The 18,181-nt window shown below is 34.5% G+C and overlaps 1 protein-coding gene across 1 annotated transcript; it reads left to right on the top strand.

Moving 5' to 3' along the window:
- Positions 1-968: 968 nt before the first annotated feature.
- Positions 969-17,677, top strand: LOC123668899 (probable cytochrome P450 305a1). Its single transcript, XM_045602591.1, has 9 exons — positions 969-1,014; positions 1,124-1,231; positions 7,588-7,842; positions 10,322-10,480; positions 11,845-12,026; positions 14,073-14,169; positions 14,258-14,435; positions 14,756-15,015; positions 17,448-17,677. The coding sequence occupies exons 1-9, from the start codon at positions 969-971 to the stop codon at positions 17,624-17,626; spliced, it is 1,464 nt and encodes a 487-aa protein (XP_045458547.1). The 3' UTR covers positions 17,627-17,677.
- Positions 17,678-18,181: the final 504 nt, after the last annotated feature.

The raw sequence follows: 18,181 nt of genomic DNA, 5'->3' as shown, positions 1-18,181 counted from the left end.
GTGTATTTTTATTTATTAAATATATATATATTATTTTCCGTATTTTAACATAATTTTTTATTATCCAACAGAATAAATTAAATACTAGAACAAATAACAAAAACATGAATTTATAAAAAGCGGTTTTGTCGCAAGAGCGAGCTCCTCCCGACAACAATACGGCAAAAAACATGAATATAATATAAAATGTAAAGAAAATGTAATAATGATGATATATATATAACTAAACATTTGATTATTCAAATAAATTACAATTGCTGAAAAGTGTAAAAAAAAACTACACAATGTTACAACATTATTAACGCTCATGCTTTGGGCACGCCGTATATTACGACCAGGATCACGATTCAGCTTGTAACATCCCAATACTGGGCATTGGCCTCTTTCTCCATGTAGGTGAAGGACCGGAGCTTAATCGACCAAGCTCCTCCTCTGCGGGTTGACTGATATATTCCCTACTATGAGTAATGGTCCCAATCGGTATATTATAACAATCGGGACCGACAGCTTAACGTGTTCTTTCAGGGACGGTGGAGAGACCCACAAGAACAGACAACCAGATGGGAATAAATATTTGTATATACACAAATATCCACTCCGAGCGGGAATCGAATCTGCGATCGCCAATTTTAAGGCGCTTTCATGGCACACGCACCACTACTCTGTAGCGGTGCGTGTGCCACTGTTTTGACAGAAAAAGATTTAGTAGGTATATAAAGCGAAAAAAAAAAGTTAGAAAAAGTAGGGAATATTGAGAACATTTTCATCAGAACGCAAAGTTTAAGATATACCAACGTTTTAATGTTTTCTTTGTATATCTATTTTTATTTAATTCAGCCGTTAGTTACGAATTGTTAAATACGTTCTGAAACATAAAATATACAATAAATTAAATTTTTTAACGATTCCTAACGAATATTATGTAAATACGCTGACGCATTACGAGTAAACTTATTTTAATCTTCGTAATGGAGTTCAGTTTAGACGTTATAGTAAAAAAGCATTGGTACGAAAGTGGGTAGAGGTATATAACGAGAACGACGCGGATGAAGGGACGTCAAATGCGATATCGCGTTGCCTAAATCTAGCCTAGTTGCTGAGTCTGCTGGCTGCTTCTACTAAGCCCGGATAATTATTGACGCCATGGTGTTACCTTGTTTATGCATAGTAATGGTGCTTGTGCTAACCTATCTCATCAGTACGACAATCAAACCGAAAAATTATCCCCCAGGTAATATTAATTTTTAATTTCTGAATTACTGATTTAAATATTATATTTATGATTTTTGAAATCTATTGTCGATAAAATATATTATTCGATATGTGAAATACATATTATATTTATTTATTATAACGAACGAATGAATAAAATTGATAAAAATCTTCATAATCATTTCGTTATAAAATTTATCATAAGCTATACGATGTACGATTAAATTACGTTTGTTATAAAAATAGTCAATTATAATATTTTGTTTTGTTTAATCGATGTACAGATATATTAAACAGATTTGCGAAAAACAATGAAGAATAATGACGTTTATTTGAAGCGTTTTTTTTCTTGTTATTATTGTTAAAATTTGCTTTCATAATTACATGATTTAAAGGACTGTTTGAAAAATGGCAAACCACGTATCGTCACATTTCTTTTAAAGCATCGACTCTTTTTAATGTATTTTTTTATTTTATTTAAAACGTGTTCTGACAATAATAGAAAAAAATATTTATCCAATTTGATGTAGATTGATTATTATTAAGTTATAGGTGTAACTATACAAAAATAATTTATCATATAATTTTAGCACTTGATATAATATTTGAAAAACGGTACAAGTCAAAAGTTTTTGAAGTTTACTCTTTAAGAATCGATTTTCGTATAAGGCCCCCGGCATGAAAACAAAATATATTGAGTAAAATCTATTGAAGTAATGGCCTCGTTACGTTTCTCGTAACACTATCTTACTAGGTCGGCAAACAAGCGTACGGCTCACCTGATGGTAAGCGATTACCGTAGCTTATAGACGCCTGCAACACCAGAAGCATCGCAAGCGCGTTACCGATCCAATCCCCAATCCCCCCCCAGGAGCTCTGGTCACCTTACTCACCAACAGGAACACAATACTGCTTGAAAACAGTATTATTTAGCTGTGATCTTCTGTAAGGTCGAGGTACTACCCCAGTCGGGCTGCTCCATATTTTGAGCAGGAAATTCCTGCTGTGCCCTACCTCAGTTAAAATATCGGAACCCAATAGGATTCCGATAGACGGATTTGTTTATTTACTATTTGATATGGTATTAATCTTTTACTTAGACCTTTTTTGTGCCTATTTAGCCAGCCGACTTGAAAGAGTAAACTCCAGTCGTGCGTCGGAGCTGGCACACAAACACTTGTTTCGTAAATAAGGTACCATCATTATGAAATATATACCAAAAAATATGACTAAAATGTTCATTGAAATTGTACATTTTACTTTACAAAAGATGCTACTCAAGTTGAATCTCGCTTATTTCACGAACGACAATTTTTTAAATCCTTTTTTGTTCTCTTGTAAAATAATGATTTTCGACTTATATAACTTGTCACAGGAGGCACAGCACTAGTCGTAAAAAACAAAAAATAAAACTTCTATTAAACAAATAAAATAATAATCTTTCTCTAATATATAAAATTCTCGTGTCATGGTGTTAAACATTGAACTCCTCTGAAACGGCTCGACCGATTTTAATAAAATTTTGTGGGCATATCGGGTAGGTAGAAACCGCCAACATCTATTTTTCATACCATTTTTTTGTTGGAAAGAAGATATCCCTAGTTTAGTACCATGATAAGGAAACCAGGATCTGATGATGGGATCCCAGAGAAATCGAGGGAAACTTGAAAATCCGCAATAACTTTTTACTGGGTGTACCGATTTTGATAATTTTTAATTTAATCGAAAGCTGATGTTTGTCATGTGGTCACATATAAATTTTATTGAGATGTGATCACTACTTTTTGAGTAATCTTTGATAACGCGTAGTTACTTGACTATTTTTTCGTCGATCTACGTTGTATTACTCGTCGATGTAATTGAAGTCGGTTTTTTTTTTCGTTTGCGAGCAAACACAATTATTAGAAATATAAATTAGATACCGAGAGGTACTCTTGTGTATTTTATAATCAAAGTTAATCTGAAACCAAAAATATCACAATTTAAACAAAACAAATGTTGCTGACGAATAGTCAGCCGATAAGTTGGTTAACTAGGTGACTGATTAGGCTGTCAAAATGATAGCCAGCCCATTTTTAACTGCCTTCAAAAAGGAGGAAGTTCTTAATTCGGTTGGTATATTTTTTATGTATGGACACCGATTGCAACGAGATTCCTGATTCGATTTACGTGATAAATTTTTTGTTTGCAGCTAAATAATAGTCATTTGGTCCCATAAATTTGATTTAGTTTGTCTTTGTAGTTTTTATTTCATAAACATTTTTGTTAACTTGGACGATGTAATTTTTATCTGTGTTACCTCATATCTTCTTACTGAATGTACCGATTTTGATACTTATTTTTTAAATCAAAAGCTAGTGCTTGTCTCATTAAAATTTGATTGAGATCTGACAAGTACTTTTTGAGTCATTTCGAACTAGATTTTACTGGCGCCTTCGCTTGCATTGTTTTTTTTTTGCAAAATATGTGTACACAGTTTCATGATGATCGGTTAAGTAGTTAATATTACTAAATGTAAAAATAGCCAATGATTACAAAATGGTTTCCAGTTAATCTTGATCAATTATACATATTAATAAATGCGTTATTTGACTTATCATTAATATCTCCGATGAGTAATTACTGATAATTTCCAGAATGCAGCACCTTACCCGCATTATCTTAGCGCATGAAAGTCGAACAATAAATGTGGTATAACAAAGATGTCCTAAATGATTATAATCTTGTCTTGTATATAAAATTCTCGTGTCACTAGGTTAGTTACCATACTCCTCTGAAACGGCTGGACCAATTTTTATGAAATTTTGTGTGCATATCGGATAGGTCTGAGAATCGACCAACATCTATTTTTCATAACCCAAAGTTATAAGAGGGGATTAAGGGGGTTTATAACATATATGGTAAAAAAACATTTTCAGGGTTAGCTAGTAATGTATAAAATCCATTTTTTATATAGAAAAAGAGGCCTATGCCCAGCATTGCGATATTACGGCTGAATGCAATGCGAATGCAATGAATAAAAATCCAATATAATTTTATGTTCTGTCAGGTTTTTGCTAATTTAAAATCCCACTCTGTAAATTCCACTTTTATGCGGATAATAATTTATGGTTTGATATTTATGTCTATGGTTTAATATACTCGTATAAGTAAAGTAACCGGTTCATGTCTGTGCGTAGGAGATATTTGAGAAAAAACTACACGAAGGGTCAACTACATAATAATAATGAGGAAAAGGATAAAAATTTATTTTTATCTGTATGTTTATTCGAGCATGACGCAAAAAATACTGAATGAAATGACAAGTGATTTTCGCAGTTATGTTACTGGAGGTCTAATTTAAAAACTTGCAACATGTTTCATCTTACCCTCTTACAACGGAACCGCCAAAATCGTATAGTCTACGCAGCTGAAGCCACGAGGCAAAAGCTAGTTATATACCTTCCAAACATGTTTTCTTTTAAAGGCACTCCGTCGCTATCATCTTATATTTACACCATTTCAAATTTTAAGTACATTAACATACTCTGTAACGTTATTTGTGTCGAAGTATTTATGGTTCATGTAATAATTATGCAAGAACATAGAATCATAATTACATATACATATAGTAATATGGTATTCTAAAGTTCATCCGTTCATTTGAACTAATTGTTTCAAACAGATAATATAAATGTAAATAATATAATATAACAATTTTTATTTTTGCTTATATGGAACAAAAGTTAAAGTTTATCTCTCTTATATATATTTTTATTTTGTGATAACTCCTAAGATATTCGTTTCTAATGTGCACGAGAAACTTATATTTGAAAGATAAGCAAGGTTAGGTTTTGCAGTCAGTCAGTCAGTTCAGCCTATTGCAGTCCACTACACATACATTCTGGCTTTCTGCAATCTTCATTCAGCCTACACCGACGATCTTACGTAGATCGTCGGTCCAGCGGCCGGAGGGCTTCCCACACTGCGTTTGCCAAGACGCGGTCTCTAATCCAGGACACGTCTGCACCAGCGGTCATCCGTCCTGCGACACAGGTGACCAGCCCACTACTACTTCAACTTGCTAATTCTTTGGGCTATTTCGGTTATTTTCGTTCTCTCGCGGATAGTCTCATTTCTAGTCCTATCTTTTAGATAAGCGCCAATTGACGAAATGTTGGTTCATAAATAATGATAATAATCATATGGATGTATATGAATTTATGACTAAAATCAAAATTTTAATATAAATAGGTGTACATATTTAATTTCATTTAATTTGTATAATATTTATGTATTTTTAGTTAGTCACTATATATGAATTATTGAATTATTAAGTTTCAGTTATTAAAAAAAAAAAATGTTAAGTGGTAACTGCAATATTTTTTACAACAGATTATATATATTTTCAATCAATATATACACTTTCCTTGACTTGCCTGTTGGCGGACTTTGTAATGAACCTGCTTTCTCCTCCAGGGATTGTGTGTCAAAGTCCCGAGTTTATATGTAACATGTCTATTATTTATATAAATATTAATAAAAAAATAAAATAACTATATAGCTATATCAGTTGATTCTTCGGCGGGTCGCAAGCAGTTAGCTGTCTTAGAAATAGACGACGATGATTTTTGTTAAAAATATTTATTACTAGCTGTGCCAGCGACTTCATACACGATGAATTTAACAAAAAAGTTATTGTTCTGTTCGCAGAGTTAAAATGAATAAATTTCTGTAGCCTAAGTTACTCTTTACTATATCAGCTATCTGCCAGTGAAAGTCCCGTCGAAATCGGTCCGACCGTTTCAAAGATTAGCTGGAACAAACAGACAGACAGACAGACAGAAAAAATTGTAAAAAATGTTATTTTGGTATATGTATCGTGTAAACACGCATTTAGTAAAAACCGGTTATTTTAATATTACAAACAGACAATTCAATTTTGTTTATTTATATAGATTTATGAGCCGACCAGGCAGAAGTTGAAATCATCGTTACATTTTTTAAATTTTTCTGAATTTCCACGCATTTTATTAAGTTTCATTTTAAAAAAAATTAAAAAAATGGGCTAAAATTGTTCCAGCCATTCTCGAGTTTTGCGCTAAGCAACAAATTAAGCGTAATAATCTTATATATTTAAATTAAAGACGTATTCGAGGCTAACTGGTAAACTTAATAATGATACTTAATACAATAATTATTACCAGTTAGCCTCTCAAACTAGAACCAAACCCATTTATACAGATTTGATAATGTTACTAAGCTTCATAGTAATTGGCTAACCATATGTTACTCGTTTTATTAATACTTTTAGAGCTTGAAATATTTAAGAGGCTCTTAAGTTAAAATAACCGTGTCGTGTCTGTATTTTTTAATGCAAGGAAGGAAGTCTCTATTAATACTAAAAATGTTTTGGAGTGCACATATTAAAATCGCATTAATTTTATCAATTGGTTAATGATAATTCAAAACTACTTAGTTTTGTACATATGTTTATGTAAGAGAGTAATATTCTCAGGATTAGAAAAAAGTATTTTAGATACTGCTGGATCAGTATCTAAAATAATCTGTTCAGTTGAAAATTTATGTACTGACTGAATCATGCTAAAAGTTAGTGGAGAACCTTTTCTCTACATAGTGATATATAGGTCAGAGTAAAAGTCCGTCATTTCTGGAGCTGTATGAAATTTTATCCTACGATTTTGAGCACAAGAACTTAAATATTATCAGAAACTCGTTCTACTAAAATACGACGCGCGTCGCGTTGGCGCAACGGCTACAGCCATGGATTGTATCTGTTGCGCTAGCGGTCGCAGGTTCGATCCCCGTACATGACTAACATTTGTATTGGCCATACAGATGTTTGCCGTGGTCTGGGTGTTTGTGCAGTCCTTGTGGGTCTCCCCACCGTGCCTCGGAGAGCACGTTAAGCCGTCGATCCCGGTCGTTATCATGTACACCTGATAGCGATCGTTACTTATAGTAGGGAATATATCCGCCAACCCGCATTGGAGCAGCGTGGTGGATTAAGCTCTGATCCTTCTCCTACATGGAGAAAGAGGCCTATGCCCAGTAGTGGGATATTACAGGCTGAAGCGTTCTACTAAAATAAAATACCTAAGGGATAACTGGTTTTTGCACTACAGTTCTATGGAGCTTGGACTTTCTATAAGACTTGGACTTAGTCTGGTAGTTCTAGCGCACGAAGGTTGAATCATAAATGGGATATACAGAGAGGACCTATATTATTGTAATATAATAATTAGGTACTACATTGGCTTTGTAAATATAATCAACTCCCACACGAACAAAGCCGTGGGAAACTGCAAGTTAAAATCTAAATTCTATTAAAATGTTTTTATGAAAGTTATCTTCATTCACACTTTTTTCTTTCAGGGCCTAAATGGTATCCATTATTCGGCTGTAACAACCTTTTAAACGCTAGAACAACCAAAAGTACATCACAATGGAAAGTTATATCAGATCTGGCGAAGGAATATTCCACAAATGTGCTAGGACTAAAAATGGGAAACGAGAGAGTCGTGGTTGTGTACGGAGAAAATAACATACGACAAGTTAGCTTCGACAAGGAGTTTGACTCTCGCCCTGATAGCTTCTTTTTAAGGTTGAGGTGTTTTGGAAAGAGAATTGGTTAGTTTCATTACTTTAATAGTTTGCTGTAAGACCCTAATGTATTTTTGAGAGTATTGCGCGCACGTGAGAGTCTGTGAGTTGGTGTATATTTATGTACATATTAGTATCTACTTGGAGTATTATTCTAATGCCCGAACAAAAGCGACTTCCATTTACAACGTGTGACATTAAACAGTATGATGATATCCCACAGCATTATTTTAAAAAAATCAGACGTAGATATTTTTAAAGACGCAAATTTTAAATTTAAAATAATGATTAAATTGTATTTATCAGCAAAGTGATCAGTTGTTAGTATTGTTACAAATTATTTATCTTTCATTATTTGATTTCTTTCTTTTAAACCTTTCATTGTAGCTAACTTAATCGTAAAACACTATCTTAAGTTCTTGCCATGTGTGTTATTTATGTATGTTATAAGAGTATGTTAGTCAAGTTTAATGTAGTTATCTACACACTAGTACACATAGACTCTTCTGTTATTGTATATGTACTCAAAATATGGTGTATACTTTGTTAGTGTTATATAAATAAATATATAAGTAATACAAAATAGGTACCTTCGCAACCTTGAGTCTTCAGTGTATACACAGTGGAAACTTTATAGACTCACCGCAAATGCACTGTAGTTACACTGTGTATTGGTCCCATTTTTACGCGCGGATTCCACAGTGGTTCCATAAAAAATCTAGTGCTTTTACACTGTATTTTCGATGTGTATCTACAGTAATTCCACGACATATTCATGGTGTAGTTATGCTGAAAACACCTTAATTTACCATGATTAGGTGTAAGTCCGTAAATACTAATTCAATAGTTGTACAATTAAAACGCGATGATGTCACGGTAAAACATTCAATCGAATTCAGACAGACATACACAGCTATATAAATATATAAAAAATAAATATAGCAAATAGAGCTAAACACAGAGTGTTACGATATTTACACTAATGTCATGAAAAGTAAAATTTATATATAATAAGATTAATAATTAGATTCATAAGTCTACAACGCATCCAAAAACCACACCTGTGTAGGTTACGGAACTTACTAAGTAAATATGCCGTTGGTAGGGATGTTATAAGGTCACCACACAGAAATTCTTGTACCGAGCTAGCTGAAAGCTATAGGTATTGAAAACGAAAAACTGGTACCCCTGTGCTCTGCTGCGGTTCTGCCATTACTGATATCTAATCTATATCGAAAATCATTTCCCAGTGAAAAAATTGTACACTTCAATTTTGTGTATCGTTAATAAAATGCAGTAATTATCGAACGCACCAAAGACATATCAATTCAAACCTTTCTTTTTGATATTATATTGTATATGGTAACGACTTATCGAGACTGTTTGCTATAATAGTTTTATATCATAGAGGAAATCTGATTTCTGGTTAGAATGTCTTTTTTTTTTCATATGCATCTCTAAAATTTGTCAGTTATCCTGTATTATCGGTGTATTTTTGTCGGTCGACGGCCTCGTGCAATTCGCTCAAACAATTCGTGCTTTCTCGAAATACTTTGTAGAAAGTCTTTTGAGACGCTTGGTGATTGAATCGATCCTGAAGTCTTTGTGGAGATCTATGTTACGTACGTGCCACGGTGAGGCCGTGGCTGGTTACTGTATTAAATAATAAGAATAAACATTAAGTATTTTGATTAATTTTAATCGTCATATAAAAAATTTAAAACTTGACAACCTCAATATTAATTTAGGTATTAAAATAAACTTACATTTTAAATTTTAAACTCTTATAGGTAAGTCCCAATAATTACGCTGATTTTAATTATTCAATCACATATGCTATGTACATTTAATTTTTTCTAAATTAATAATTTTCATAGACATACTGTTACCACCGACGGATTATCGTGTATTTATTGTAAATGCTCTGTGTTATCACTGTGTAACAATTACACAGACACCGTGAATTTACCGTGGATTCTTCGTGTAATCATTGAGAGAACTTATTGCACGTCGATCGTAAATACATCGTATTTTTACTGTAAATCAATTACATAAACACAATATAACCATCGTTGATTGACCGTAGATCCAAAGTGTAATGATCGTGGATCCAGCGTGGAATCGCGGTGGTTATTTATTTTGTTTTCATCGACGATTCACGAAAAACATCTGTAGTATAATGGTGGAAAAATGAAATAAATCCGACTGCGTAGAGTATCCGGAGCTCCTACAGACGCAGTACTTCCACGGCGTTTCCACGGTGAACTCAAGGTTGCGAAGGTTGTCGAAATAATAGTCAATTAGTCAGTAGTATAAAAATAATTCATCCTTAACCGCTTAACCGCTGCTACTGTATCGTGTCCTGTACCCAAAGGTTATCTGGAAGAGATCGCTATTTGGCGATAAGATCGCCTTTGTACATCTTCTATTGTGTCTTTCTTTATATGTGTCTGTATTTTGGTGTACATTAAGAATAAATAAATAAAATAAATAATTCTGTTTGCAGGAATAACATTTGTTGATGGAAAACTATGGAGGGAACACAGGCACTTCGCATTTAAAGCTTTGAAAAACGAAGGTTATGGAAAACAGTTTATGCACGAAGAAATAAAAAAAGCATTAAGAAATATTACAAATTACATAGACAATAGCGACGGAGTTCCACGTAACTTAATTACAATGGTTTCTATGTGCACAACGAATATTTTATGGAAATTTACAGCAGGTAGGTTTACCCAAGGTTTTTTTTAAACTATTGTTACTCGTAATTGTTCTTAATCGTAAACTTTCCAAAATGTTCATTTTTCCAAACTAAACTAGAACAAGCTATTGATACACCATCTAGTTATAATTAGGACTGTATTTTTTTTATGTATGTTACTTCAGAACTTTTGACTGGGTGGAGCGATTTCGACAAATTTTCTTTTAATCGAAAGGTGGTATGTGTCAATTGGTCCTATTTAAATTTACTTGAGATCTAACAACTACTTTTTGAGTTATATCTAATAATGCGTTTTTATTTGACACTTTTTTCGTCGACCTATGTTGTATTATACCGCATAACTTTCTACTGCATATACCGATTTTGATAATTCTTTTTTTGTTGGAAAGGGGATATCCCTAGTTTGGTATAAGGAAACCAGGATCTGATAATGGGATCCTAGAGAAATCGAGGGAAACTCTCGAAAATCCTTAATAACTTTTTTTTCGATTTTGATAATTTTTAATTTAATCGAAAGCTGATGTTTATCATGTGGTCACATATAAATTTTATCGAGATCTGATAACTACTTTTTGAGTAATCTTTGTTAACGCGTAGTTACTTGACTATTTTTTCGTCGATCTACGTTGTATTACTCGTCGATGTAATTGAAGTCGGTTTTTTTTCGTTTGCGAGCGAACACAATTATACCATCAAGCTACTCATTATAAAAGCTGCAGCAGAGATGTGACTTATATAAATTACTAACTGCAACCTGCGCGCGTTGCTACGTTTTTTTTATTTATTTGTTATTTTTTGGTCGTAGCAACTCAACAAGACAGTTTACTGAAGATCATGACATGATCAAATGCTTAGTTTACGATTCTATAAAGGACATACAGATAAACATTCACTTATATATATATATATAGAGTAGCTGACCCGGCAAAATAGGGGTTGCACGTATAAGGGTAAAAATTTAGGGTTGTCAAAAAAAAAACTATATTTAGGGCTGGCTCACCCTTATCCGAAGATACTCTGGCAGCGTTCCCCCTTTGAATAGCTAGACTAATTCTTTGTCCGAAGTAGCTGCTAGCTCTTCGGTCTCCTGTCACGTCGAATAACCTTTTTGCTATTTCCTTAAAAAATCTTATAGCGCTAGGACCCCACGAATCAAGGGTCTCGACACCGAATGGGACAAAATCATATTCGGAGCCTAGACACCTGTATATATGTAGACAGATGTGAAAAATTGTGTCTGTCTCTCACAGTTATATTACAAATAGAGATTTAATAACACTAAACATATTTTTAATCACATATTTCAGGTGAGTATATAAAAGAACAACGAATTCAGAGAATAATAGACCTAATGAGCGCCAGATCAAAAGCCTTCACAATGGCCGGAGGATGGCTTAACCAGTGGCCATGGTTACGGTTCATTGCACCAGATTGGACTGGGTACTCCATCATCCAGAAGATGAATAAAGAATTGTCTGATATTATTGAAGTAAGTCCAATATCATTAACTAAAAAAAACTTGGTAGTAATGGACAAATTACTGATAAAACCACTGAACAAGTGTTGAAATAACACAAAGTATCATGACACGAATCTTAGTAACGAAGCAAACAAATGGTGGTCAAATTTCTTAACGTCATTTCTCATTTTTCAATATATTTTATTAACCCCCTTAATCCCCCTTTAAAACTTATGGGTATGAAAATTGATGTTGGCTGATTCTCAGACCTACCCGATATGCACACGAAATTTCATAAAAAGCGGTCGAGCCGTTTCGGAGGGGTATGTTAACTAACATTGTGACACGAGAATTTTCAGTTCAGTTCAGCCTATTGTAGTCCCTTGCTGGACATAAACCTTCCCAAGTTCGCACCAGACATCCCGGTTTTCCGCAATCCTCATCCAGCCTACACTGGTAATCTTACGTAGATCGTCAGTTGAACGGGCCGGAGGACGTCCCACACTGCGTTTGCCAGGACGCGGTCTCCACTTCCGTCTACTCCAACGGCCATCGGTCCTGCGACACAGATGTCCAGCCCACTGCCACTTCAAATTGCTAATTCTGTGGGCTATATCGGCTACTTTCGTCCTCTCGCGGATAGTCTCATTTCTAATCCTATCTTTGAGAGAAACCCCAAGCATAGCCCGTTCCATTGCACGTTGAGCGACTTTAAACTTGTGGACCAGTCCCTTAATCAGTGTCCACTGGAATTTTATGGACAGCTGTACTCGTCGAGCGCACGCAAGCCTGTGACTTGGGACACCGAAGCACCCTTGTTGCGCCTTTATTTGGAGTGTATCCCGGACTTCGAAGAAGATGATATTAGTGCAGTTCTCGGGCAGCTTAAAAACGGTAGTAGCGGGGGGATGACGGAGTTACCACTGAACTCTTTAAAGCCGCAAAAGCCTTGGGAAGACTCTTTAACGCCGTCATCCACCGAGTTACCACGCCAAAAGCGTGGTCCAGGATGTGTTGTGGTGCTGTTCTTTAAGAGAGGCAATAAGTTTCTGTTGAAGAATTACAGACCGATCTCACTTCTGAGCCACGTTTATAAGCTGTTTTCGAGGGTTATTACGAATCGTCTCGCCAGAAGACTCGACGAATTCCAATCACCAGAGCAGGCTGGGTTTCGAATTGGCTACAGCACCGTAGACCACATCTATACTATTCGGTAGATTATTCAAACGATAAGAATATAATCAGCCGCTGTGTATGGCATTTGTGGACTACGAGAAAGCCTTCGACTCTGTCGAGACCTGGGCTGTCTTGAACTCTGATACTGTATCTGGACTGGCAATATATCGAGGTACTGAGATGTATGAACGACACGGCGACGATGACTGTTTATGTCCAGGACCAGAGAACAAGACCTATTTCCCTTCGGCGTGGGATAAGACAGGGAGAAGTAATATCATCAAAACTGTTTACCACTGCGCTGGAGGATGTCTTTAAGACCTTGGATTGGGGGAACGAGGTATCAACGTCAACAGTGAATACATCTCTCACCTTCGTTTCGCCGATGATATCGTCATCTTTGCGGAGATGTTGGATGAATTAGGCCAAACGGTGGCTGGCCTAAACGAGTCCTCCCGACGTGTCAGTCTCTCTATGAACTTGGACAAAACGAAAGTTATGTTTAACAACCAAGTCATACCGAGACCGGTATCAGTAGACGGTACCCTTCTCGAAGTTGTTCCGAGAATTTTATATATGAGATAAAAGGAAAAGATTTTATTACCAATTACTTCACATTTTTGTAGAACTTTATATCAAGGATTTTGCGTAGCGGCGCAGTGAAACAAAATAAACAAAATAATTTTTATCTAAAAACTAAATAGTCCATTTAATGAAATCCTTGTAAGGATGTTAAAAAACTCACAGTATTAACGTTTGATAGCAATGACGTCTGAGTTGTTGTGCATGGTTACAGTTTAAGGGGTCTTAGTAGATACTTGTGTAAAACTGAACTTTTTACTTTAACTAAATTCGAATATTTTGTATAATTATATAGTTAAATCACCAACTTTTTTTCAGGAAACCATTAATAAACACAAACAAGAATTAGTAAAAGGAAACGATTTCATTTACACATTTTTGGACGAAGTGTATAAACAAAAACAAACATTCACAGGTACAGAGGAGAAAAAATTGTTCTAGGGCTTTTCTTAAAGATATTTCTTATTATAGTTTCAAATTTATGTATTTTATCGTATTTTTAGAGGACCAGTTGAAAGGTATATGCTTAGATTTCCTGATTGCCTCAACACAAACTACGGGCAATTCTTTCGGTTTTATGATGTTAGCATTGATTCGTAATCCAGCCATGCAAGAGAAAGTTTATCAAGAGATTATTACGACTTTCGGCGAAGAAGACCCTGCTTTTTCGGATATTGGACGGTAAACTGCGCAATACACATATTATTTTGTTACTGAAAATACGGATACCCATTAAGGAAATAAATAATCAATAGAATAAAATTAATGATAATTATTCACAGACTATAAACTACATGTCATTGACCGTCATGTGAAAATTCTGAGACTCTCCGACATTAGGATTAAGCGAACCATGCCCAATTTGTAGTATAGTTATTTAAACTCATAATTTATAATTTATTTTAAGAAAAACATTTTTTTTAAATATAATGAAATCTTATAATCAGAATTAAAATTAATTCTCACTAATACTTGGCATTAATTTAATTATTTTATTTCAGTCTCGTCTACACTAACGCCTTTTTCGCTGAGACCCAAAGGTACCACACAGTGGCACTTTTTTCTGGTGCTAGACGGACAGTAAGTGACGTCATTGTGGACGGTTACACAATTCCTATAAACACAACTGTTCTCGTGTCACTCGGGGATTTGCATTCAGACCCGAAACACTGGGACGAACCAAATATATTCAATCCTGAAAGATTTATCGACGAAAATGGCAAACTGAAGATGTCGCCATACTCACATCCGTTTGGTTTGGGTTAGTTTTTGTTCTGTTATTAACTGCTTCGAATCACAATTCCAATGGCGAGGTTTCGTTAGATTAATTGGAACGACGTTCCTTACGGCAGGCTTGACATTTGGCTGGGCGACCGAATTGAAAAAAATGTGATACTAAAACCGTAAGAAAAATATATAACGGAAGTGACGTAATATCTGCCACACGACTATATAATATGACGTTTGTAAAACTAAAATATTACTATTAACCTTTTTTTTAAATTATTAATGTAATTGTGTATTTTCGACAAAAATAAATAAAGAAATATGTTTTTTTATTTCACTTAATAGTTTACGCTTACGCTTCAGCCTGTAACATCCCACTATTGGGCATAGGCCTCTTTCCCGATGTAGGAAAAGGATCAGAGCTTAATCCTCTACGCTACTCCAATGCGGGTTGGCGGATATATTCCCTACTACGAGTAACGATCGCTATCAGGTGTACATGATAACAACCGAGACCAACGGCTTAACGTGCTCTCCGAGGCACGGTGGGGAGACCCACAAGGACTGCACAAACACCCAGACCACGGCAAACAACTGTATGGCCAATACAAATGTTTGTCATGTGCGGGGATCGAACCCGCAACCGCCAGCGCAACAGGTACAATCTATGGCTGTAACCGTTGCGCCAACGCGGCGTCTTAGTAGTATGAATTATTATTATTATTATTATTTTGTTTAATTAATTTTATTTTACGGTATTTGTTATTATCTAAAATACTAAATTTCCTAAATACTTTTATGTACTTAATTAAAAACCAATCAACAAAATTAAAAAAAAAAAATCAAGAACTAGAAAATATATATAAAATTCAATTTTTTTTTTCAAATTGTGTTGCTTTTATACTATTCGAAGGAACTACGTTCCTACCCGGTGTCCCATGACACCACATAATTTCTCATATAATATTGTCTTCGTATGATGCTCTTAAGTCGGAAGTCTATGATTAAAAAAGTAAAAATAAATATGAGACATTTTGACATATAAAAATAACTTGCATATTAAGTATATTATTAAGCGCTTCAAATAGTCAATATTGAATATTACGAAGCAGCTTCCAAATTTTACTTTAACGTAAATGTAATGGTAGGTTTTGGAATCAAGTGGTTCTATTCTGTGGTGAACTTTTCCAAGCAGTTTTCGCCTTTTTCGATAGATGTCAGTAATCTTTTCGCTTACATCGACCGTCAGTAGATGGAGTGACACATTACGCATTCAATCCTTATAAAGTTTAAAATTAAAATGAATATGACGATAAAATGAGTTCTGCTAAAGTTTGCCTTAGGAGTTATGGTACGCTCACGATTCACAATAATTTACCCTTTTTATGTTGATAAAAAGTTGCTTACAAAATCTTATTTCATAATAACAGTCCGATATATAAAAATAATAAAAATTAATACTTTTTTTAGTTCTTTTATTGATTTTAGGGACTTTTTAACCGACTTCCAAAAAAGGAGGAGGTTCTCAATTCGACTGTTTTTTTATGTATGTTACTTTAGAACTTTTGATTGGGTGGACCGATTTCGACAATTTTTTTTTAATCGAAAGGTGGTGTGTATCATTTGGTCCCATTTAAATTTATTTGAGATTTAACAACTACTTTTCGAGTTATATCTAATAATGCGTTTTTACTTGACGCTTTTTCGTCGACCTACGTTGTATTATACCGCATAACTTTCTACTGGATGTACCGATTTTAATATTTTTTTTGTTGGAAAGGAAATATCCCTATTTTGGTACCATGATAAGGAAACTTGGATCTGATAATGGGATCCCAGAGAAATCGAGGGAAACTCTCGAAAATCCGCATAACTTTTTAATGGGTGTACCGATTTTGATAATTTTTAATTTTTTCGAAAGCTGATGTTTATCATGTGGTCACATTTAAATTTTATCGAGATCTTATAACTACTTTTTGAGTAATCTTTGATAACGCGTAGTTACTTGACTATTTTTTCGTCGATCTACGTTGTATTACTTGTCGATGTAATTGAAGTCGGTTTTTTTTTCGTTTGCGAGCAAACACAATGATGTCCTACAAAGACATGCCAGTCCCAAAAAATTAATAATTAATAATAATAATTCTTCATTGAGGTAGGGAATATCAGTATATATCCTATTCAAAGCTGGAGTAGCCCGTCTAGAAAAATACTTCAAACATAGAAGATCTGAGCAAAATAATACTGTATTTCTGTGGTGAGTAAGGTGGCCAGAGCTCTTGGGTCGGGGGTAAAGACAACGGGGACGACGAAAACGTGCTTGCGATGTTTCTAGTGTCGCAAGCGTGTATAAGCTACGGTAACAGCTTGCCATCAGGTAGACCATAAAATAATAATCATAAAATTACGTTTACCTTAATACATCTTCATCGATCTGTGTATTTTTATTTATATTTTATTTTCTAGGTCGTCGTAGATGTCCCGGAGAACCACTGTCCAGACCATTCCTATTAACCGCCTTGGTGACTATTGTGAAGAGATATAGAATTGAAAGCAGCAACGGAGAACTTCCCTCTGAAGAACCGATTGTCGGCATACTGGCAGAGCCGCGACCCTTTATAGCACGATGTATTAAAAGAAAATGAAGTTATTTTCGAATTTATCGGCTCCTTAATAATAGTTTTAAAAATTGGTTATTCTCAAATTGTTTTATTAGTACTAAAGTATTATCAGAACTAAGTTTACACGACACAGAAATTTAGTCAGGCTATTCTTTAATAAATAATGTTAGTTTAATTTGTATCGTGATAGAATTCATAGTTCTTGTTCATCTTTTGACTTTAGATTTTTTTTTGTACAGAAAAAGGGTTTAGTTTTAATTAATAATTAATTAAGTTAAGTTAATAGTTAATTTTATAATGTGACAGGTCTGCCGTCTGTTTCAAGTTATGCGTAGTAGCGTTGTTGAACAGACGTATTTTTTTATGGATGTAGTACGTCATGTGCGTATGAAATTATAGTTAATTTTTTTGGAACGAAGTTCCTTAGGGGGGGGGGGGGGGGGGTTAGAAGGGGCGTTGCGGAGGGGTACCCCATCCGGCAAAAAACGTCCATAGCGTTAAATAAAAGCTTAAGATTCTTATGTATGTAGTCACGTATGATGGCTATACATTGTCTAATTTATAGTCTAGTGATGACTG

Source organism: Melitaea cinxia, chromosome Z (assembly GCF_905220565.1).
Source record: "Melitaea cinxia chromosome Z, ilMelCinx1.1, whole genome shotgun sequence".
NCBI lineage: Eukaryota > Metazoa > Arthropoda > Insecta > Lepidoptera > Nymphalidae > Melitaea > Melitaea cinxia.
Note: the sequence above shows the minus strand (reverse complement) of the source record. Positions and strands in the feature narration are given on the sequence as shown.